This window comes from Suncus etruscus, chromosome X, assembly GCF_024139225.1.
Source record: "Suncus etruscus isolate mSunEtr1 chromosome X, mSunEtr1.pri.cur, whole genome shotgun sequence".
Taxonomy (NCBI): Eukaryota; Metazoa; Chordata; class Mammalia; order Eulipotyphla; family Soricidae; genus Suncus; species Suncus etruscus.
The window spans coordinates 101,200,465-101,224,628 of record NC_064868.1 but is presented as its reverse complement, the minus strand read 5'-3'; the positions used below and the strand labels follow the sequence as shown (position 1 = coordinate 101,224,628).

The following is a 24,164-nucleotide window of genomic DNA, read 5'->3' as shown; positions in this document are numbered from 1 at the left end:
TACTTCTTTCACCAAAATCAACAAAAATAAAATGAATAATGAAGTCAATGTTACATTGAATTTAAGTTTTAAAATGTGTGAGTCTACAGGGATATAACTGCGTTAAATATATGACAAAATCCTGAAGTCAGGCATGTCCTGTATAGCATAGTAAAGTTTTAATCTTGATTCTTGGCACAAAAATGCAGAGAAATTGTTTTCTCTACGACTTTGAACTCCTATCTCATGCATCTTTGTATATAAAATAGACATCATTATCATATATCAATATATATATCATATATCAATATTGGGACATTGGTTTAAGACCACATTGTAATATTGCCAAAAAAGCTGTTTACATAGTATGTGTGAAGCATGGTTAACACTGAAGTAACTATTGGAGAATGTTTATTTCCTTCCAGAACTCCTGTGTCCTTCTTTTAAACCTCTCACAAATGCCCATCTCTGATATTTTTCTGTCACTACGTTGTATATGTTTATCACATAAAAACATAGAGCCTAGAACTTTATTTTTCTGGTGATTTTAACTTTTCTGATCAGCCAGGAAAGCACTCTATATATAGAAACTAGTTCAATCTTCACTCTCAAGTAATTAAAAAGTCGAAAAGCTTGTCAGTTTTTATTCTGCCAATTTTTTATTCTGTCTTTGTTTCATTTTATACCTCAGTTTTTATTTTATTTTCTACCTCATTGAATAGGCTTTGCTTTTCTGACCAGCTTTGTTTAGCCATAATTGACATAAAACATGGTGAAGATTAAAATGCATGCCATGGTTATTTTCTACATGTATATCTTCAGAAACAATTCCATAAAAGGGTAATTAACACCTCTATCTCTTCATAGAATTACCTTTTGAACTATGAGGTCATTTAACATCAAGTCTTTTAGCAATATCTAGATCTATAATACAGTATTAACTGTATTACCATATGGTACAGAGCTCCAGTTTTCTGTCAGTGACAAAAGATAAGAGATATCTCTCTCAGTGAAAGAAAATAGTTTTTATCAAAGTAATTTAGTTAGAGAAGTGTGAGAGGAGAGAAAAAGAGGAACAAGTGAGACTACAGGCTTCTCCAGAACAATAAAAAACTTATATTATTCACTTTATACCTGCAAAATCATGTGTAAGAATAAAGACTATTTTTACCAAGTTCCAGTAGATGAATAAAAAACTGAATTTCTATAGTAAGGAAATGTATTCACAACAGAAATAAATTTAAAGCATACACTGATATGCCTTTGACCAAATTATACTTGTAAAATATATAGTTCCTAAGTCATATCTGCTTCATTAAATAACAGATTAGACATGCTGGGACATAATATTAAGCTATATTATATATACACACTCCTCATAACAAGATATTGGAAAATAACTCTAGAAACAACATGTCTAAATGCAAATATTAGAAGGTATTTATAAAACAAAAAGTTGAAGAGCAAATGGAATCATTTACTGACTTTTACAAAACAATCTAAAGAAAGACAGGAAAAGGCATGAGATAAACTTCTAATTATATCTAGCAGTAAAACTTGACCCTGCAGTGAGAATTGAAGGCATGGAAATAAAGGCATTGAAAACACAAACAGGATTGCAAATATAAATGGCAACTTAAAAAGCCCCATAAATTTAAGAAACAATGATTGATTACACAGTGGGGGAAATACAGGAGAAAATGAAAAGATTATGTAGAGATAATGAGCAAAGAACAAATAGCTAAGATTCTTCTGAAATACATAACCCTGAAGGTCAACAATCAGGCAGTCAACTGGGAGAAAAACAGGAACAGTCCAAAGAGAAGTCTGTCTGCAAGGGCAGAAAGCACAGTGAGTAAATGATATCTGATGAATAAAGTCATGTTCCTAGAAGGACTGACTGCTATTTCCAGATGCAGGAGAAATACCTTGCATTCTCATTTCACAAAAACTTGAAGAAGAGAAAAAGAAAGTATTTGTAGTTATTTAGTATATGCAACATGAAGAGATCTATTGAATGATCAAGTAGAATCAGGTATAAAGTTGTCTAATGTATAAGATTTTATTCTATATACTTGACAAGCAGAAGACAGTTCGCAAACTTCAGTTCTTCAGAGATGTCACACTAACATGGGTTCCTACCACAAAGTTAGGCAATCTTAATGGTAAATCAAACTGTATTGAGGGGATATACCCATAGCCATGTTCCAAGTCCATTCTCACCTTATGGTCAGTTGCCACCTTAACAGACATGGGGAGAGAGAAATGATCTTGAGTTATGCACCCATAAAACATTTTTAATGAGTTGGGTTAAATTCCAAGTTGTTTTACAAGACACAATTTGACCCAGAAAGAGACTGAATGAACTGCTACTGCAATATTTTCAGTTGATCTATGACAAGTACCTCCCTATCTGAGCAACACACTTACTAATGACTACATAAAAGAGTAGACAGCAAAAGTTTCATAAATTAAGATGTACAGGATATAACCCCCCAATTCTGTCTAGCTAGCTCATCAATTCAGAGTTCAGGGAGAAGGACTAACAAAAGAGTAGAGACAACATAGCACCTTGACTCACAGTGATTAAACAAAGCTTAGTAGCATTAGGTTAGATGACTTAAAAATCTTTAAAAACACCAATTCATTGCAAAGAAATGAATATGAAACTTAAAGCCCTAATATAATTGCAGTATCATGAAACTAAAAATGAAGGATCAGGAAAGGGAACATTGTGTGCTCTCCATTTTTGAAGTATAAAGAGTCAAAAAGAACAAGAAAAACTGTACACCTTGATATCATATCTGACCATGATTAGAAAACAACAGTCCAATTGGGACTTTTAGGAAAACTAACAACTACTATGACAAATACAATGTCTGTCTTTAAGATGGGCAGAGAATGGGGGAGGAGGTAAATGAGGGACATGGTTTGCAAGAAAGTTGAACTGGTGAAGGGAGTTGTGCATTTTATGGCTGAAATCCCACTACTAACATGTTTGTAACCATGGTATTTAAATATAGAAATTATTATTAAAATTTTTTTAAAAAGGAAAACAATGGGCAGGAGGGGTGGCACAAGCAGTAAGGTGTCTGCCTTGGCGTTAGCCTAGGACGGACCTAGGTTCGATCCCCCAGCTTCCCATGGTCCCCCAAGCCAGGAGTGATTTCTGAGAGCATAGCCAGAAGTAAACCCTGAGCATCACCAGATGTGCCCCTCCCCCCAAAAAAGGAAAACTAGTGGCCAGAGTGATAATGCAGAGGTAGGGCATTTGCCTTGCACGTGGCTGACCCTGGACAGACCTGGATTGAATCCCCAGTGTCCCATATGGTCCCCCAGCCAGTAGTGATTTCTGAGCGCAGAACTAGGAGTAACCGCTGAGAGTCACTGGGTGTGGCCCAAAAACCAAAAAAAATATTAGAATCCTCACTTTTTCTGTTAACTATACTTTTTTTTTTTTGGTCTTTGGGTCACACCCGGCAGTGCTCAGAGGTTACTCCTGGCTCTATGCTCAGAAATCGCTTCTAGCAGGCACAGGGGGCTATATGGGATGCCGGGATTCGAACTACAGTCCTTCTGCATGCAAGGTAAACGCCTTACCTCCATGCTATCTCTCCGACCCCTGTTAACTATACTTATGATACCTTGAGCAAGTAGATTCTTCCCTGCTGTCAATCTATTTTGCACATCTAAAAATGGCAACAATTAGATCTAAGTGGTCCTCCTTTTACAGCCCAAATTCTTGACTAGCTATATGTGTGAAATGCTGCTGCTGCCCATAGGTGATAATAGATGCTATCATAACTTTTTATTTAAATTAAGGGATTCCTAGAGCCCGTTGTGGTCACTCTCAGGATCTGTCACTGCCTTGATATTAGTATGACCTCATTATCATTCCCAAAAATTATTTTTCAAGGTGAAAAACATGAATAGGAACACTTCCACTGTCTTTCTGAGCATCAAAAGACAGGGAAATACATGTAAGAATGAAAAAAACTTTGAACATTTGATTTTTGAAGTAACTTTAGATTTACAGAAAAGTTGCAGGGGGCCGGCGAGGTGGCGCTAGAGGTAAGGTGTCTGCCTTGCAAGCACTAGCCAAGGAAGGACTGCGGTTCGATCCCCCAGTGTCCCATATGGTCCCCCCAAGCCAGGGGCAATTTCTGAGCACTTAGCCAGGAGTAACTCCTGAGCATCAAACGGGTGTGGCCAAAATCCACCCCCCAAAAAAACCAAAAAAAAAACCCAAAAAACAAAAAAAAAATAAGAAAAGTTGCAGAGTAGAAATTTTTCTCGCCACATACCATTTATGCATATTCCTATAACAGCTTACTTACATGCCATATTTCACACACTTATCAAAACCAGGAAAAGAATTCTAGTGCAGAGTCAGTGACTACACTAGAGATCTTATTTGAACCAATTTGAAACAAGTGCACCCTCCCCAGATATGTCCTGACTCTTCTAGGAACATGTTTCCCGTTGCTTGGCCCAGTTTCTTGAGTTTTCAATCTGTAACTTTCTCTTTCCTTTTCGTTCTTAACTTGACACATTAACCCCTAGAAGCTCCTTCAGAGAATTGTTCCACCTTTTTCAAGCATCTCCTTACATTCTCGTACCACAAAATATATATATTTTTATTGATGTGGTACCACAGAATATTACGGGCTCAACTCATATATTCCTTCTCTCAGTTCAGCATCAGCTATTGCACCAAAATAACTTTTTTTTTTTTTTTACTGGATAGTGATTTTAGAAACCAAGCTCTGAGTGGTATAAGTACTTATTCCCAGTGCTTCTAGGACTCCGATGACACATTTAGGATATGAACATGTGTACTGTCTAACACATATATACAACCTATATCTATGGTTGTACTTACCTACATACATATTAAAATAAAGTCATGTTTAGACTTAAGTTTTCCAACTGTAAATGATATCACACTATTCATGCTTGTCTTCCCCCTTTATATATACATCTATCTATCTATCTATCTATCTATCTATCTATCTATCTATCTATCTATCTATCTATCTATCCATTGGTTTTTGGGTCACACCCAGCAGCACTCAGGGCTACTTCTGGCTCTGCACTCAGAAATCGCTCCTGGCAGACATGGGGGACCTTATAGAATGCCAGGATTCGAACCACTGTCCATCCTGGATTGGCTGCTTGCAAGGCAAATGCTCTACCGCTTTGCTATCTCTCTGCCCCCCCCCTTTATATTTTTTAATTGTGATGGTGAGAAAACTGGGAAATTTCTACTCACATTGTTTTAAGATCCCTAACACAACTAATATAGTACTTAATTCCCCCTTTAAGTAATAGATTTGCTAACTGAAGCTAAATACTTGTGTGCAGTTATCCTGATTAAAAACAGCACCTCTGGGCCTCAGAAATAGTACAGCAGTAGGGCATTTGCCTTGCACACAGCTGATCCAGGACGGGTCCCAGTTAGAATTCCAGCATCTTATCTGGTCCCCAATGCCTGCCAAGGGCGATTTCTGAGTGCAGAGCCAGGAGTGACCCCTGAGCTCCTCCGGGTGTGACCCAAAAACAACAACAACAAAAAGAAACACAACCCCCTCCCAAAAATAATAGCACCACCTCCAAATTTTTTCTTAATATCAGTCTTGTATCTTTTCCCAGGCATTTAATATTTTATCTTAACAAACGGCAAGAAGAGTTTGAGACTATTTGTTTAAAAGAAGGGGGAGAAGTATGTACATATTTGCTTTTATATACAAAACTATCTATGGAAAACAGAAAAGTAATATATTGTTTGGAAGGTTACCTGGCAAGAAGAGATGAAAGAAAAACTTTACCGCATGTGATATTTATCTTTTTATTGGGGTATTGTTCAGATACCATAAAATTCACCCTTTTAAACTGTACACATTAGTGATTTTCAGTATACATAAAACTGTTCAACCATCACTACTAATTTCAGAATATTTCCTCACAACAGAAAGAAGCCCAGTTACCCACAATCAGCACTGCCTATTGCACCCCTCTTACTCACTCCCTTCCACCAGTGTCCCTAGTAACCACTTAATGTTTTGTCATTGAATCTGTGAAATCGGATATTTCAAGCAAAATACAATCTCAGTTGGCTGTTTTCACTTAGCATGTTCATCTATGTTGTAGCATATACTAACACTTCCTTACTTTTTATATCCTAAATACGTTTTTATAGCTTATTACATAAGCTACTTTTGTAATTTATGTGTATGCATACACTACACTTTGTCTATTATATCATTTTGTTTATTCAGAATTGGTGGAAATTTTTTTTAACATTTTACATTTTAAATATATTAGGCTTTCAAAAATGAAGAAAAATAAAAGGAACAACTTCTGGATAAAAAGGCAAAAAAAATAAAATTCAAAAAAGCATCATGTAAAAAACAGATGGAAAATAATGTATGGAATGTTCCAGCCCTCTTAGTAATCCTGATGTTTCTTAAACAAGCCAGATCCATTCCTGCTTTATGACCTTTGCTGTCACTAGTGCCTTTATCTTAAATATTCTCAGAAATTCTCATAGCTCTTTCCCTCACCACCTTATGCCTTTCCTCAATTATACCCTCACTACAGAGGCCTTCCTGGAATTTGATACAGAATACCCATCTATTACCCATGACATTTCCCTGCTTCATTTTTCTTTCTATTTGATAATATGCCAGTAATCTGATTATTTACTTCCTTTCTGCCTGCTCCTCCTTTGCCTAGATTGTTAATAGGTGCTGGTATGATTTCTCCTTCACTTGTAGATACTATACCTGGCACACAAAGAGTGCTTATTAAGTTCCTATCCAAGGAGTAAATCAATGAGTCAGAGAGAGGCCCAAAAGACTGTAGTGAAGGGATATTGTGGTTCTTGTGGGGGCTGGATTAGTGTGGTAACTTATATTTGAAGAGGCTTGAACCTGAGCTCATGAAATTATTCAGTAGTTCAAATGCATGTTACCTTAACAACAACATCAAGAGCAATCATCGATTCATCTAGCATATCTACCAATAATGAATGGTATTGAAAAGAGGGGAGAGAAAGTAGGTATCTGGAAGACCATTCATTTTGGAGGGGAGGCTGCACTCGAAGTTATTCTAGGCAAATTATGACTAGGGTTGATTTCATGAAAGAAAGAGCCTTAACCTCATATTATCTCTCAAGTCACAAAACTCTAAATTTTTCACTTAGACTTGTTATGATATTGTATTATAGCGATATCATGGAAGATCTAAGCCACACAATTGAATTGGGAAGATGAGAGGCAGGGATGCTGGGGTCCTTGGGAGAGAAAGGTGAGTCCACTGATAATATGTATGCAGCATTAGATTCATGTTCATAAGAAATCATTAAAATAATTTCACAGAATAGCAATAAAAATTAATAGTTATAAAATGTATATTATAGGACCCAGAGCAAGAGTAAAGCATGTAGGCTGCTTGCCTTTCATGTGGCCAACCTGAATTTGATTTCTGTCACCCCATATGATCATGCAAGACATCCAAAAGTGATCCGTGAGCACAGAGCCAGGAATAAGCCCTCAGCACAATCAGGTCTGGCATCAAACCGCCCATATAAAAATAAAATGTTTAGTGAAGATTTTACTTTTATCTTTTATCAAATTTTATTTTATCTTACAAACTAGTTGGGTCTCAAAGGCTTTCATTTTTAATAAGAAGTGACACATTTTTAATAAAACTAACACATTTGTAAAAGAAAATGTAAATGCTAAAGAACTCAAGTAGAAAATGAAAGTCCTCTGAAATGGATTCAAGGGGGAGAGGGGTAGGAAGAACACATTGATAGAGGCAGCTGAAATACATAGTTCACTAGAGAAGTTATTAAAGGGGTGAAAAATTGTTCATATGGATAAACTGGCCACATCAGAATTCCTTGTCTGGTTTATATCCTTTCTTTGTTTTTATAAAACCTTGGAACGTTTATATTTTAACTTATTTAACTCAGTGTACTTTGCTAAATTAACAGTCTTTCACTTGTCATATATGCCAGTATTTCTTCCCAAAATTATTGTCTGTCTTTTAACTCAACACTCTTTATACTTTCCATTTGGAAATGATTATTTTTAACGTGGTCACTTCTATTAATCATTTTTATGGCTTCTGTATTTGATAATATGCTCAATAAAGCATCCCCCACCCTAGGATTATCAAAACGTTCACCTGAATTTCTTCTACCGTTGTCACAGAATTTGTTTTATTTTTCAGGGCATCCAGGATTTATTTGGTGAAAAGACATTTCTTGAGTGCTAACGGTATGCCAGGCTCTATTCCAAGTTCTATAAGAGGGCCATCTCATTTGAATAGTTAGTGACTCCAGAGGAAGATGCTAGTGGGAGCCTTCTATACAAACGCCAGGCATCTGTGTGATATGGAGCCTAGGTACTTAGCCAAAGCACACAGTTGATGAAAATACATTCAATGGTAAAGCCTATACAGATGTGTTTCAAGGACAACAGTTACTTGCACAAAATTTCTGGAATACAGAAAGCAGTCAAAAAGACATGGAAATTTTTATATCATTATGGAATAAATGAAATAAATTCTGATGTCTGCATTATGGTTTGAAAGATAGTAATTTTTAAAATGAAAAAGAATTGAAGAATTTCCAGGACTTAGTAAGGACCTTGGATTGAGGCCTGAGTAATAGCTTAATGGTAGGGCATTTGCCTTGCATGCAGCCAGGATGGATCTGGGTTCGATACCTGGTGTCCCATATGGTCCCCCGAGCCAGGAACAATTTCTGAGTGCAGAGCCATGAGTAAGCCCTGAGCATCACCAGGTGTGGTCGCAAAACAAAAGCAAACAAACAAAGAAGATCTTGGATAGCCAAACAATACTGAAAAATAATAAACGAGGAGGCATCTCATTACCTAAATTGAAACTTTACTACAAAGTCATAGCAATTAAAACAGTGTGGTACTGAAATAAAAAGACAGACTCTCTAATCAGAATAGAATTTCGAATGAGAAGATCCCAAGTATCCGATCAACTAATTTTTGACAAAGAACCCAAGAATATTAAATGAAATAAGGTCAGCTTCTTCAAGAAATGATGTTTGTACATTGGATAACTATTAAATTTGGATCCATCTCACACCTTGCACAAAATACTCACAAAGATTAACCCCATCTAAAAACTGAAAATATGAAATGTAAACACTAAAAATATAAAAATCTCATCAAAAAGTGGGAAGAGAAAAATGAAGACACCTCTCAAAGGAAGATGAACAGATTGACCAACAGGCACATGAAAAAAATGGTCATCATCACTTATCATTAGGAAAATCCAAATCAAGATGAAAATGAGCTATTATCCCATACCAGTGAGAATGCTATATATCAAAAATATTGGAAAAAATCTGTTTTGGTGTGGATGTGGTAAAAAAATTAACTTTCGTCCACTTCTGGTGAGAATGTTGTCTGTTTCAACCCCTCTGGAAAACAGCATGGAAGGTTCTCAGTAAACCCAAAAATGAGCTCCTGTATAAAATGCCAGCAATTCCACTTTGGGGCATAAATCCCTAAGATAGAAAATCATCCATTCTAAAGGATACATACAAACCACTATTCATTGCAGCACTCAGTACAATAGTTAAGAATTGGAATTAAACTAAATGTCCAACTACAGATGAATGGATAGTGAAGATGTGTACATATATACGATGAAAGGAATGGTGTAAGGAATAGCTGTAAGGAATGATGAAATCATGCAATTCACTGCAACATGGATGGAAGTGAAAGATATTCCATTAAATGAAATAAGCCAGAAAAAGATAAATTCAGGATGATAATTCCTTATATGTGATATTTAGAGTTTCTGCATGAGGAAATATGATTTAAATGGTGGTTGCCTAGAAAACTCTTGGAAGAAGCATAGTATAGTTAGGAGAAGGAAAGAAATGAAGTGGAGAGGGAGAAAGACAGATGTGAAATAATGGGAGATATGGTCAAGAGGATTCAGATACATTGGTGGTGTGAAGGAAGGACAGAACTAAATATTCAAATACACAGTCAACAGCACTGAAATAATGTGATTCAAACTGTAACAACCAAATTTAAAAAGGTGATTATTGGGCCGGGCGGTGGCGCTGGAGGTAAGGTGCCTGCCTTGCCTGCGCTAGCCTATGACGGACCGCGGTTCGATCCCCCGGTGTCCCATATGGTCCCCCAAGAAGCCAGGAGCAACTTCTGAGCGCATAGCCAGGAGTAACCCCTGAGCGGCACAGGGTGTGGCCCAAACCCCCCCCCAAAAAAAAGGTGATTATTACGGTTGCAGACTGGGATAGACTCTGGGAATATTGGTATAAATAAGTAGACACTTGTGGTGGGAAACATTTTATGTCTAAAACTCAGCTATGAATAAGTTTGTAAATCATGGCACTTTAAATTAAATTTTTTTTTGTTTTTTGCTTTTGTTTTTTTGGAAAACACTCGGCAGCATTCAGGGGTTATTCCTGGCTCTACACTCAGAAATCGCTCCTAGCAGGTTCGGGGGACCATATGGGATACCAGGATTTGAACCACCATCCTTCTGCATGCAAGGCAAATGCCTACCTACATGCTTCTCTCTGGCTCTAAATAAAAAAATGTTAATAAAATAAAATTAAAAAATGTATAAGACATTGTTCTTTTAAAAAGATAAAAATCATTTAAAATTGCATGGAACAAATGAAAACTTTCTTCAAAACAATCAGTTGTTATTAAAATAAAATTTGAGAGCTAGTACAGCAATTTTGGGTATTTGCGCCTTACACACAATCCACCAAGTTTGATAGTCAGCACCCTGCAGATCTCTCAAGTCCAGCTAGGAGTGACTCTTGAATGCATAACCAGGGGTAAACTTTGAGTACCACCAGTTGAAGCCCCCAAACAAACCAAATAAATATGTTTGAAAGGACATAAACCAAAAATTTCACTAAGTAATAGAATTGTAAGTTTAGGTTTGTTATCTTTGTACGCATTCAATTTTCCTAGATATGCTAGGCTTTGTTTTCTAAACAGAAAGGTAATCACAGTAAGTGGCATGTACACAGATAGATGAAAATAGTTATAAGAAAGAGATCAAGGATTATCTAGACTTTTTTTTAATAACCTGAGAAGAACATTAAGCTCATAAGTGAAATGAGTAGAGAGAGAAATTTTCTCTCTAGGATGAGTAAGTGAGAAGAGGGGACAATGATTGAGAATGGCAAGAGATGAATCACTGTTTAATCCATGGTTTCTGAGCAATGGAAATATTATTTAATTCAATTAATTAATTTAGTTACATTTTGTAATGTTATTTTTATTTTGTGGGAATATTTAAATTTTATCTCTCTTTTTTTCTTTTTTTGGTTTCTGGGCCACACCCGGGGGCACTCAAGGGGTTACTCCTGGCTCTGAGCTCAGAAATTGGTCCTGGTAGACTCGGGGTGGGGGACGCATATGGAATACCGGGAATTGAATCGGGTCCATCGTGAGTCGGCTGCATGCAAGGCAAACACCTTATCACTCCAGCTATCACTCCAGCTCCAAATTTTCTTTGTCATTTTCCATTCCCTTCATAGAAGTGACAAGTTTTACAATCCGATGGAATATTATCTATCAGGAAACAAAGGCAGATAACCCATTTCTTCACATAGGAAGCTAAATTAGTGGTGATTAGGGTACAGGCATCACAAACCCATGAGAGTTTTTCAAATTTTCACTGTTTTTTATTTCTAGTGTTGATGCTGGAAATATCTAGGTCTGATGCTGCTAATTTGCCTGCCCTGGTCTGGGCCCATTTCCCCACTTTACTCCTTCTTGATAGACCATTATCATGGAAGTGCATTAACCAAACTTCTAGGATAGGCTCTACTCCTTTGATGGCATGCATATTAAAATGTCCCTGAAAATCAATGGCATGTTACAGAAGTCAAGAATATAAGTAGCAATTTTCACAAATGGATAATTCATCATATCCAAGTGATTCCAGTTAGTATAAAGAGCAATAAGATGCACCAACTTTGTACATACTCTGATAGAAAGCACCTCCTGCTGGTGGTTTTCATGCAAATTGAAAAACATCCTACAAAATACTTTGTTAACAGTCATCTAGAGTGTCCCAAGATCAAGAAAAATGAAAAATTGTGGAGACTGGAGGAAATGAAGAAAACTCTCAAGTAAAGGCCATGTGGGAATCTAGTTTGGAACCAGGAAAAGAACAGGAAAATTAGGGAGAGATGATGTAAAATTAAAATAAAAGCTTAGCTTAGTTGAGGGTATTATATTAGAATTAATATTCTTGTAGTAATTGTGTTATGAATGGCATGTTAAGTTATTGGCATTACAGGAAGTTGGACGAAGATGGTTGAATAGAGTTGTTGGCCTTACAGGAAGTTGAATGCAAGAATTTCATTTATCAACTTTTCTGTATCTCTAAAAGTACTTAACTTATGAGTCTAAGCAGTCAATATATATTTGCTGGGAAGGTGGAAATTATAGTTAAATACCTTTCAAAAGAAATTTCTGAAATGTTCAAAAAAGAACTGCTCTTCAACAACTTCCTCTTTCTATCATCTTGCATCTTTCTAAGTAAGTTTCATTCAATAAAAGCTTCCTTGTGTCACACACACAAAAGAAATGTTCAAAATAGTACTGACTTACTTATACTTTGAAAGGCACTTTTAAAGGTCAGCATCACAGCAACAAGGGATTCCTAAGTAAATGTCCTTTGCTTCCTGTTTCACGGTGACAGGTGCTGTTTATGTCTCTTTATAGTGCAGGCAGACCTCTCTGATCAAGCTCATAAATGGCTCTACATCTTGCATAACCCAGTGACCTCTGGGATTAGGTTGCTAGGAGCCTGGTACTCCTGGTAAGACTTCCCTTCGCAAACAGAGATGAGATAAATAAATGTTCAGTCAAAACTAATCAAATTTTAAAGTAGTGAGAGCTTCCGTGATTAGTAGCATCACTGCAAATTCGACTGGTAATCCCAAACTTATGATTAATGACTATATTTTCATATCTATTCACTTATAGTAAAAGGCTCACTTGCCAAAAATATCACATAATGGTGTTTGAAAATAAGTGGACTTTACCCATGTCTACTTTTAAGAAATGAAGGTGAGGGTCCGGAGCAATAGCACAGCAGGTAGGGCATTTGTCTTGCATGCAACCTACTGGGGTTTGATCCCTGGCATCGCATATGGTCCCCAGGAGTAATTTCTGAGCGCAGAGCCAGGAGAAAGCCCTGAGCACCACCGAGGGTGGTCCAAAAACCAAAAGATTTAAATGAATGTGAATCAGTTCAGCCTTTCCTCTAACTGTACCTGCTCTAAAGGACTTTGTCAAGAAATTCTTTCTTTCTTTCTTTCTTTCTTTCTTTCTTTCTTTCTTTCTTTCTTTCTTTCTTTCTTTCTTTCTTTCTTTCTTTCTTTCTTTCTTTCTTTCTTTCTTTCTTTCTTCCTTCCTTCCTTCCTTCCTTCCTTCCTTCCTTCCTTCCTTCCTTCCTTCCTTCCTTCCTTCCTCCCTCCCTCCCTCCCTCCCTCTCTCCCTCCCTCCCTCCCTCCCTCCCTCCCTCCCTCCCTCTCTCTTTCTCTCTCTCTTTCTTTCTTTCTTTCTTTCTTTCCTTTCTTTCTTTCTTTCTTTCTTTCTTTCTTTCTTTCTTTCTTTCTTTCTCTTTCTCTTTCTCTCTTTCTTTCTTTCTCTTTCTCTTTCTTTCTCTCTCTCTTTCTTTCTTTCTTTCTTTCTTTCTTTCTTTCTTTCTTTCTCTTTCTTTCTTTCTTTCTTTCTTTCTCTCTCTTTCTCTCTCTCTTTCTTTCATTCTCTCTCTCTTTCTTTCCTCCTTCCTTCCTTCCTTCCTTCCTTCCTTCCTTCCTTCCTTCCTTCTTTCTTTCTTTCTTTCTTTCATTTTTCTTTTCTTTCTTTCTTTTTTTTTGGCTTTTGGGCCACACCCGGCGACACTCAGGAGTTACTCCTGACTATGTGCTCAGAAATCGCTCTTGGCTCAAGGTACCGACCAGGGATCGAACCGAGATCTGTCCTGGATCAGCGCATGCAAGGCAAACACCCTACCACTGCGCTCTCTCTCCGGCCTCAAGAAATTCTTATAATAAACTGTCTAAAATGGTTACTGGAGTGGGAATATGTGATGAGTGTTGATTTATCATAATGAAATAATAACAGAATGTATAGCTGTCCCAGATAACAAGTAACTGGTACATTGTTTCGAGTCTAGAGAATACAACCTCTGCCATATAAATTCTCACCTATATTCTATATTAACATTTTAGTGGGTCATTTATTAACTCTAAGGGACACTGACTACACATGCCAACCTAGATCAATAATAAATAAGCGATATTTTGGAGGAAAATACTGAAATAATTTGTGCTAAGGAGATTAGGCAATAGAGACATAAAAGAGCTGCAAATGATTCTTTGTAGAATCAGATGACACAAGGTTGTTTTCTGCAACTGGAAATGATCTATGGTATCTACATCTCTATCTGAAGATCCTGTAGCCTTTATCACTTAACACTCAGAATTCATGGAGTGATGGGTACGGCACCTCAGCACAATTAGTCATCAAGCTTGCCCTCCTTATTTTCATAACATTCCCTCATTTGAAGTGAATATAAGACGGTGTATCCATTGTACCTATTATGAAAGCGAAAAAGCCATCATCTGGTAAAGTACCTACTGCTAATGGAATCCTTACAAACACGAAACACAAACAAAAGCAGCAGTCCCCAATATCAAATTATTGCTTCAGTTATTGAACCACTCATGAAAGAAAAAAAAAGCACACAGATGCATTTCAAAGATGTTTGAATTATACCAAATCCAGGGGAGTAACAAATGTTGCAGTAACTATTTTAGTAACTTATTCAATTAATTATAGATACGATAGTAGCACAATGCACTAGGTCAATTATCTTCAAGTTAGTACAACTTTTATGAGCAGCCAAGGTAAGACACAATTTCAGAGGAAACGACAAAGCTTTTCTTACAGACTGCAATAAATGTGCTGTCCATATGATAAATTAATTGTTTGAAAGACTTTGTATATTTGAAATATTAAATTTTCATTAAAACTTGAGAATGTAAGGAATTATGTAAATCATCTTTATCCCGTGTGACTGGCCCTCAAGATCTTAATATAATGCAAAAATTATATTTAAAACACTGGAAGCAGTGAGTAGTCAGTGTATTTAAATAATTGAGTGCCTTATTAATATTCATTGGCCATTATCTGTGTAGACTCTGTTTTAAACACTTTGCAAGATTTAAAGTAGTAGTGCAGTCTCATTTTATTAATAACCTTCCATATTATTTTTCCTCAAAATGTTTCCTTTATGACACTATTTTGCTTTTAAATGGGAGATTCCCTGAAATACATGAATGATTAAGAAGATCACACCTTTTCTATTAGATGCAAATAAAGATAGAATTTACAAAGTTTGTAAGGCACTCTCTCAGATATAAGTAATACGTAGCTTGAAAACTATTATAACTCATGGCAACCAAGAATGAGCATGTTCATCTAGAACGTAAGTTTGTAGTTTTATATAATAATCCCTAACACTATAGAACTGTTATTTTAGAAAATTCATAAATAATATTTACAAGAAATATGTAGAAAGCCTGTCTCGAATATAGATGGGGTGGGGGAGGAAAGAGATGGAGCATTGGTGATGGGAAGGTTGCACTGATATGTCCTTCTTATGACTGAAACCCAACTATAATCATGTTTGTAATCACAGTATTTAAATAAAGATATTTTAAAAGAATGAAATATTGTATTTAAATTCAATTTTTCTCCTTAATTTTATATATTTTTGTTTGGACTCTTGGCATTTGCGGAAGTCAGACTGCATTATAATATTAAATATGTTCTGTGTGAAGTGTGCTCTTATTATAGTAGATGATTTTTCTTTATACTTTTTCACTAATAGCACCACAATAATTGTGGAATTGAGGTAGAGAGAAATGATGACTCATCTGCTAGAAATTATTTATTAGATTAAGTATCCAGTGATTCTGAGCCCATACTCCTGATATGTAAACTCTGTAGTGCTATGGATAAAAGATATTAATGTGGACTGGATGAAAGATATCCTTCCCAACTTCCTAAAGCTAAAGACTACACAAAATTCATTACAGATTTACCCTGAATTAAGTGATATAAAATAAATAGAATCAGCTCTTTAAGATCCATTACTTGCTGCAAAGAAAAGTAATTCAGACATGTTTAGTGGTCAAAACTACCTCTAATTTTATGCTAAGCAAGTATTCTTTCTTGAACTGGAATGGTCTGCAACAAGTCTAATAACTACAACAAAAGTAGTGTTGCTGCTTAAATCAAGTGTTTTCTTACAAAATGACTGTATTTTAAAAACAAATATTCAGAGTACTGTACATTATGATAGCTCTATTAAGAAAATGAAAGAATCACACCAAGGAATGTGTATCTATTGACCAATGCACCCATAAATTAAAATGTGAGAAAAACAGATACTGACAAAGATTAAATGACATCTAGAAATTAAAGAGAAATTAAAATAGAATTATGCCTAATCCACAGTGACATATTAAAAAATTTCTAGCACAAGAGATTTTTATTAACTTATTAATTAAACCAGAAGTCGGTTACCATTTTTACTGCTATGCTTCAATGTGTACATCTTTATCTTACTTACATGTAACAATGAAAAAACATGAAAATCAGTGGATATTTTTGCTCTTGAATCATACATGTTCTGTGCTGCATGCATCTCCTATTGTCGATATTTTGTTTCAATGCTAGTATATAATATTCTGTTTTGATAACACTCACATAGGACTTTTCTTTATAAAACGCATTCAAAATCCTGCAATTGTTCAATCAGTTGTTCGGACAGAAAATTAAGTTCACTTCGTTATGAAGCTGTATGTTTGAGTTTAAGCTTCCCAATAACCCTTAAGAAACTTCAAAATGACAGTAAGATTTTCATCTGCACCTGACTTTATTTACCTCCTTACAATTAACTTGTATTTGCGAATTACATTTTAATATCATACAAATAAGAAACTTGAATTCAATAAAGCACTTCTCTGGATTGTAGACGATTATAATCACTAACTCATATGCACAGAAGTGAAGCATGATAACGCTGCCACCTTTCCCCCCAATGAAATAAACCCCATAAAATGTCTCTCGTAGGGTTTGTCTATCTTGATCTTTGTGGCTTTACTTCTCCCAATTCAACATCAAAGTTGTGAAAAGTCAAACCCATGAAAACTTGCACCCAACACTTTCATGCTATGATTAACTTGACGAATTTCAGAGCTCACATTTCAAGCAACAATGAAGTCCCCGACTTAAATGAAACTTTTCTCAATGCATTGGATGCGACTCACCTTTAAAGAATCAAAACAAGCCACGACACGACCATTTTCCACCTGGCAATCTCTCGGTGGATGGGCAAACTTGCAGTCTGCATCAGCGCGAGAGCACGTTCCTCTCTGATATTCTCTACAGACTTCTACCGTCAGCCACTTGGTATCACGAACCAGGGAAACATTGACAGTCGTCATATTGAATGCAAAATGAAAATCAAGTGCCCCCTCTTTAGGACAATATTACTGCTGTTGTTAAAAGATTAAAAATGAATTCAAGCTAAATGTGAAGAGATAATCGGTTGCCTTGGTGAAATGATTCTTTGTTAGCACTTAGGTTTTCATTAAAGTCAAATTCCGTCTAGTCAAACAAAAAACCAATCATAAAATAAAAACTGTATCACAATGACTAAAAATCAAATTAGAGACCAACTCCTAAGAAGGCAGCTCTAAAGGTTAAGATATTGAGTGTTTTATTTTGTTCCTCTGCTGAAATTACTTCAAATAATTGGCAGACTTTCAAAAGGATTCTGTGCTCTCCAGTTGATGTTTTCAATTATTCCTGAAAAAAAAGCATATGCTGCTGGCTGGCCTTCAATTTGTGGAATGGTCTCAGATCAAGAGGAGAAAAGTTTTTTTTTCTCCCCAATTTCTTACCTTTAAAGGTTAAGATTGGGAAGGATGTTACAACTTAAAAAAAATTTTTTTTATTTGTACTAAAAAATCACGAGGAGGGAAAATGACTTTGAAAACTGAGAATCAAAGAAAAAAGGAATGGTTAAGTTGCTGAGAGTGAACTACAAGCACATCAGATTTGGGGGAGCAGGGGTGAAGGCAAAGGTGGGGGTGCTAGGGAGAGGGGTTGATAGAGAGACAGCTTTAGAGTGGAATCCAAGCAGCAGAGTTTTCAGAAAAGGCACTGTTCAGAAACCTGCAAGAAAAAAACATAAAATGCAATTAGCTAATATAACACAATGCTTCCGGTTCAAACACAAGCTTTGAAAAGAAATAACCCTATCCTGGTTAAAACTGGAAGCATCTAGTACTGGCAGTGCAACAGAGTACAGCCAGTCATTGCTCATATTTTAAAGGGGGGTTTTCTTATTATGCAGAGTGAAAAAGAGCCAACAGAATTTACTGTTGAGGTACCAAAGAGATAGTACAAAGAATAAGGGTTTCCCTTCGCATGTTTCTGCTTCTGTTCAGTTCTTGGTATGATGTGGTCTTCTGAGCACTGACAGGTATGGCCTTTGAGCCCCACATTATTGCCATCCCAGTTTACCCAGAACTATCAGGAATAACACCTCAGGCCTCTTAAGTACTTCTTGGGAGACAACCTCTAGCTCTCTCCAAAATATTTACTCTTGCAATATGAGATTGGGTAACAACACATTTTAATATATAAAATCTTTATTTAGGAGCCAGAGCAGTGGCGCAAGGAGTAAGGCGTCTGCCTTGTACACACTAACCTAAGACAGATAGCGGTTCGATCCCCCAGAGTCCCATATGGTCCCCCAAGCCAGGAGCGATTTCTGAGCACATAGCCAGGAATAACCCCTGAGCGTCACCAGGTGTGGCCCAAAAACAACAACAACAAAAAGTTTTAAAAACTCTTTATTTAAGCACCATGATTACAAGCATGATTGTAGTTGGGTTTTGGGAGTCTTTGAGATAGCTCAGTGGCTAAGGAGTTTGCCCAGGTTCTATTAACAGCACTTCATATGATTCCCTAAGTTCCACCAGGAGTGATCCTTGAGCACAGAGCCAGGAATAAGTCCTGAATACCACAAGTTGTGGCACAGAAACCCAAAATAAATAAATACACACAGTTTTAAAGTATTGTTTGATTTTCAAGAGTTTAGGGGCAGAAAATTGCAGTTTCTCTAAAAGACAATGCTGTGTGTGCTTTTGAAATGTCATTGTTGGTGATCACATAAAACAGTGGTTGCATCAAAACCTACAGTCGCTACAAATGTACAGAATAGAGGATGAAATACAAACTATGCTTCATATAAGGAAAGAAATCTTTTAAAAAGAGGCTGAACTTTGTTCTTTGTAAGTTCGATTATTGGCATCGATGAAGGAATATTGGAACAACTCAGGTAGTTACAGCATATACAGCCAACAAGTGATATAGAATGTACAGTTCATTCATATATTAAATATATTACAGCTTTAAGGTTTGCAGTTCAAATGAGTGTCGACCAGATACAATTTCTAACAAACCAGCTGAGAAGAAAGTTGAAAGTTAATTTACTGCCATTATGCCCTGTACATATATTGAAAGAACTGAGATTTCCCAAAGCAAAATGTAAGCATTTTCAGACATAGCAACCAATTGTTAGCTTCATTTTTAAAAGGCAGAACTGAAATTCTTGAAAATGTTTCATAAACTTTTCATAACAAGCTTTTCAAAAATGACAAAATCTGAATTTTCTCTTTGTTCATTCTATATCCAAGAAGAAGCTCAATGTCATCTAATTTTGAAGATGCACGAGGGAAATGAAGCTACTACTAAATTCATGGATGTTCATTCATTCAAGAACAAAAGTGTTTTTTGAGTCATTTTTCATGAAATTCATTCTAAAATGTATTATATGTAGCTTTTTATTCTTTAAAAAGACATAGAATTTGGCCTCTAGTTAATCCTGAGGCCAAAAATATCCTGGGAAGAGCTATACATTTCTTCCTTCAAGTGACAGATAATTGTTGTTGTGTCCTGTCACTTTTCCTGCCACAATATCTATAGCTCCCCAGTAACAGTGTATTTTCCAGCTCCCCTTATTGGGAAAACATAATAGGAAATCAAAAATTCTTGAGTTATAGCTCCTAAATGTCTAAAATAATAAACCACTGCCTTTTCCTGAGGATGTTCTATGAGTCCTCTCACTGTTTTGGGGGTACTTTAGCAATAAAATTCCATACTAACTTAATAATCACTAGTTAATAACTAAGTTAATAGTCCTAGCTATTCTAGAGGCTTAAGTTTGTCATTAAAATGACCTCTAGAACTATATTTAAAATATAATTTTAGAGCCAGAGAAATACTACAGCAGTAAGGCACTTGACCTTGCACACGGCTGACCCTAGTTTTATCCACAGCACTACACGATTCTTGGGCACCTTCAGAAACCTGTGTGTATATGTGTGTGTGCGTATAGATATATATTAAAAATATTCAAATAGGAAAGTGCATAAAACAATAAAATACCATTTCGCACCAATTTATGGTTATAATAAAATTAAAAGCTGGAGCCATTGGCACCATCATACAATGGTGGTAGAAATATGATCTAGTTCAATAGCTAGGTCAAACAGTTTGACACTGCTTGAAAACATTACTAGCACCTCCAAATCTAACTCAATACCCCAAGGAACTCAAAGCAGGGTCTTGAAGGGATACTTGGACATCCAGATTCATAGCACTATTCTTGGTGCCCAGGGGATAGAAACCATCAAAGTGCCCATGAGCAGATCAATGGAACTAAATATTCCTCAACAGATAAATAAATAAACAAAAGGTATCACAAAGTGGAATTCATTCCACCATTGAGAGGTATGAAGTCCTAACACATACTTCTCATACATGAACCTCAAGAAAACAATATGCCAAGGGGAAGAAGCCAATCATAAAATGCCACCTAGTCTATAGTACTACTTATGTTAATATTTAGAAAAGAGAAATCAATAGAGTTGGAAAGCAAATTTGTGATATCTGAGACATGGGTAGAGCAGAAAGTGGAATACTTCATTGTTGCAAGTCAGCCCCTGAAGAGGTTGACTGATGGAGGGATGGAGGATGAGGTCTTTCCCCTTCAGCTCGGAGCACGCGTCTGCCACCCTTCTAGCCGGCGGTTCTGAGGTGAAACGGCAGGTAAACAGCTTGCAGACTGTCAGGCTTGTGGAAATATTAGCTTTATTCGGTGGACAAGACTGAAGACCAAAGCCTCAGCATCAGTTCCTGCCAAAAGCCTCTCGCCTTCCACAGACCCTTGTTTTTATCCCCCAGAATCAGGTACCACCCAATGGTGGGATCAGATACCACCCAATGGTGGAAGCAGAATCAGGTACTACCCTAGGGTGGGGGCAGAATGCCAGGTCACACCCTAGGGTAGGGCACAATCACCGATCAGGTTAGGGTCAGTAACATAATAATCCCCTAAAATATTTACATACACAACACTTCATAGGTAAAAGATTTTCTTGGGGAGGGGGAAAAGAACATAATTTGGAATTAGGCAGTAATGACAGTTTTATAATTTTTAAAATATATTGAAACCCACTCACTAAATATACACTGCAATAATTGAATTAAACAGTGCACACATTGTTATCAATAAAGCTGTTAAGATTTTTTAAAGTCTACAGAGACATAATCCCCTCATTAATTGATGAGTTTTCAACCCTAATCTTTCTCTTGGGTTCTTCTAAGACAGAAAAGCTTCTAAGTTAAATTTCAAATGTAAATCATCTTCCATAATATTCTATGCTATATTATTAATTTCTATACTAGCAATAAGTGATTTTAATGGACAATGGAGAGTACCCTCAAAGAGAGCGCACTACCTTTTGTAGTTTATAAAGATATATTTAAACTGAATCCGACAAAAAAATTCACATAGGCCACCTGAACACAGTGAAGAAAATCATTCCTATGTGGGCTTATATGAAGATAAATCTAGAAAAAATTTTGGCAGAGCTCTATCCAGTCGAAACAGGTAGTAAATAATAAATTTGAATGTTGAACTATTTAAGTGAATAGCTCAAACAGGAATTGGAGTCTGGCCAGACCAATTCATGTAAAATCATGAAGAGAAAAGAAATGTTCCTCCTTCTTAAAATTGGCCTGTAACCCCTCTGATGGGATTTTGGCCAATTCCTGAAAACACTCGTAGCCAGCAAATCTTTAGACTAGAGGCTCACTAAGGAGGGGCAGCTTCCTGCACCTTCAAAAGGGAGCTGCCACAAAATGAAGCATTCTCAGCATTCATTCCGTGCTACTCCTTGAGGTGCAAAATACATGGGGGTGAACATGTCCCTAGAACTGTTTCTGCCATACCTGACAGTTCTCAAGGGCTATTCCCACCTCTGTGCTCAGGGGTCATTTCTGACGGAGCTTGGGAGACATGATAGATTGAACCCAAGTCTCTGGCATGCAAAGTATGTGAGTCAATCCCTGGAGCTTTCTCTCCAGTCCGCCCTAGTATTTTAAAATCAGTTTTGTTAGGGGAGAGGGTACAGCTTTATAGATGCTATTTTAGAGTTGGAAGACAGCAAAACAGTTTTGTTCTTTCTGGTTTTTAATCCTCTAAGGTGGAACATGCAAAGCTGCTAATTCTTTTCTGAAAGGGCCTCCCAAGTGTCCAAAGGCCACCCCCGGTGATAATCAGCCAACCAGACAATAGTTCAATGAGTGGATCAGAGGATGCAGGCTGCTCGAACTCTGTACTGTGGCAACCACCTCAGGGTGACTCTGATGCAGCTCCAGACAGTGCTCAAGGGCCAGCAAGGCTATTCCTGGCAGATCTCCACGGCTCAAAAGGAACACCATGCAGTGTCAAGGATCAAAACAGGTTTGTGTGCAAGCAAAGCATACATCCAAATCCCTGTACTGCCCATTTGGCTCTAAAAGTTACTACTTCTGAGTATGTTAGAACTTGGACCATCTTTGTGGTTTACACGTGCTTTTATTTCTTTGATCACTGGAGCTATATAATTCCTCTAAAGCATGAGTAATAATCCAAAAATATGAATGAAGTAAGCAAAGCTCACAGAAATTAAATTGCTTTTGATGTTTGTATTTGTTTGGGGGGGTCAAACCCTGCAGTGAACAGGGTTTATTCCTGGCTCTGTGCTCCAGATTCACTCCAGGTGGGAACCTGGAGATTCTATGAGGTACAAGCTTTCCAACCTACGTTTGACTCACACACAGCAAGTGCTATGCCAGCTATACTACCTCTCTGACCCTAGTTATTTAATGTTTTAAAACCCTAAGTGGAAGAACGATCCAAATATCATGCTGAGAATCCAAGCAAGACATTTTGGGGGTCTGTCTCTTAGGGAATCTTAAATAAGGAAAGCCAATTCGTTTTTGCAGAAAACTTAAGGTTGATGTTCTAAATGAAGTTCAAGCCTGTTGCCTCACCAGTCCATAATATCCTTAAGTTGTACTGAACCAATATGTATCCAGCATGGAGTTTATGTTGCATACTATTCTAGATATTGAACAACTTCTACAGCAATCCTTGCTATTGTAGAGCTTTCAGTTCTCATTTAAGTAGAAAATGAGCAACTCGAACACAGAGGAGAGAAATTTTCAGGAGAGTATGTGTAGGGGTGAAAGTAGAGAGCAGGTATTCTTCAATGCAAGTCCTTAACTTGCCAGCAGTGATATACCAAGCAGGGTGATCTAAGAACACTTGAAAATACAACTCAAATGCTACTGCCCAAAAATGAGTCACCAAAAAGAAGACCTCAGAATTACTTTCTTGCTGCTTTGGCTATTCTTGCAGTGGATACTACCATTCCCTGTTGTAGATGGAGAAACAAAGATAGAGAAAGGTTAAGTATTACATTATATTACTATATATCAACTTCTACTGCTATATAAGTTGCATGTGTTTATGCAGCTAAAAAGTGACCCAATCCTGATTCAAGTCCAGGTAGCCCGGAACCCTCCTTCTTAACCATGTCATTGTACTGATGGTAGCAGTCATATTCTTCCTCAGTGAAAACCTTTGTTAGTACATTGTAAATTCCTTTAGGGTTCGTATCATATTTTCCTCCAGGATCCCTAGTTTGAAAAGTC

The 24,164-nt window shown here is 36.8% G+C and overlaps 1 protein-coding gene across 1 annotated transcript in view; it reads right to left on the bottom strand.

Annotated features, from left to right (window-relative positions):
* MBNL3 (muscleblind like splicing regulator 3) overlaps positions 1 to 17,584 on the bottom strand; it is a 70,653-nt gene extending 53,069 nt beyond the window's left edge. Inside the window, exon 1 of the mRNA XM_049766683.1 lies at positions 17,378 to 17,584. Coding sequence (XP_049622640.1) covers positions 17,378 to 17,554 — 177 coding nt within the window. The 5' untranslated portion in view covers positions 17,555 to 17,584. The remainder of the gene's footprint in view (positions 1 to 17,377) is intronic.
* Between the last annotated feature and the right edge of the window lie 6,580 nt (positions 17,585 to 24,164).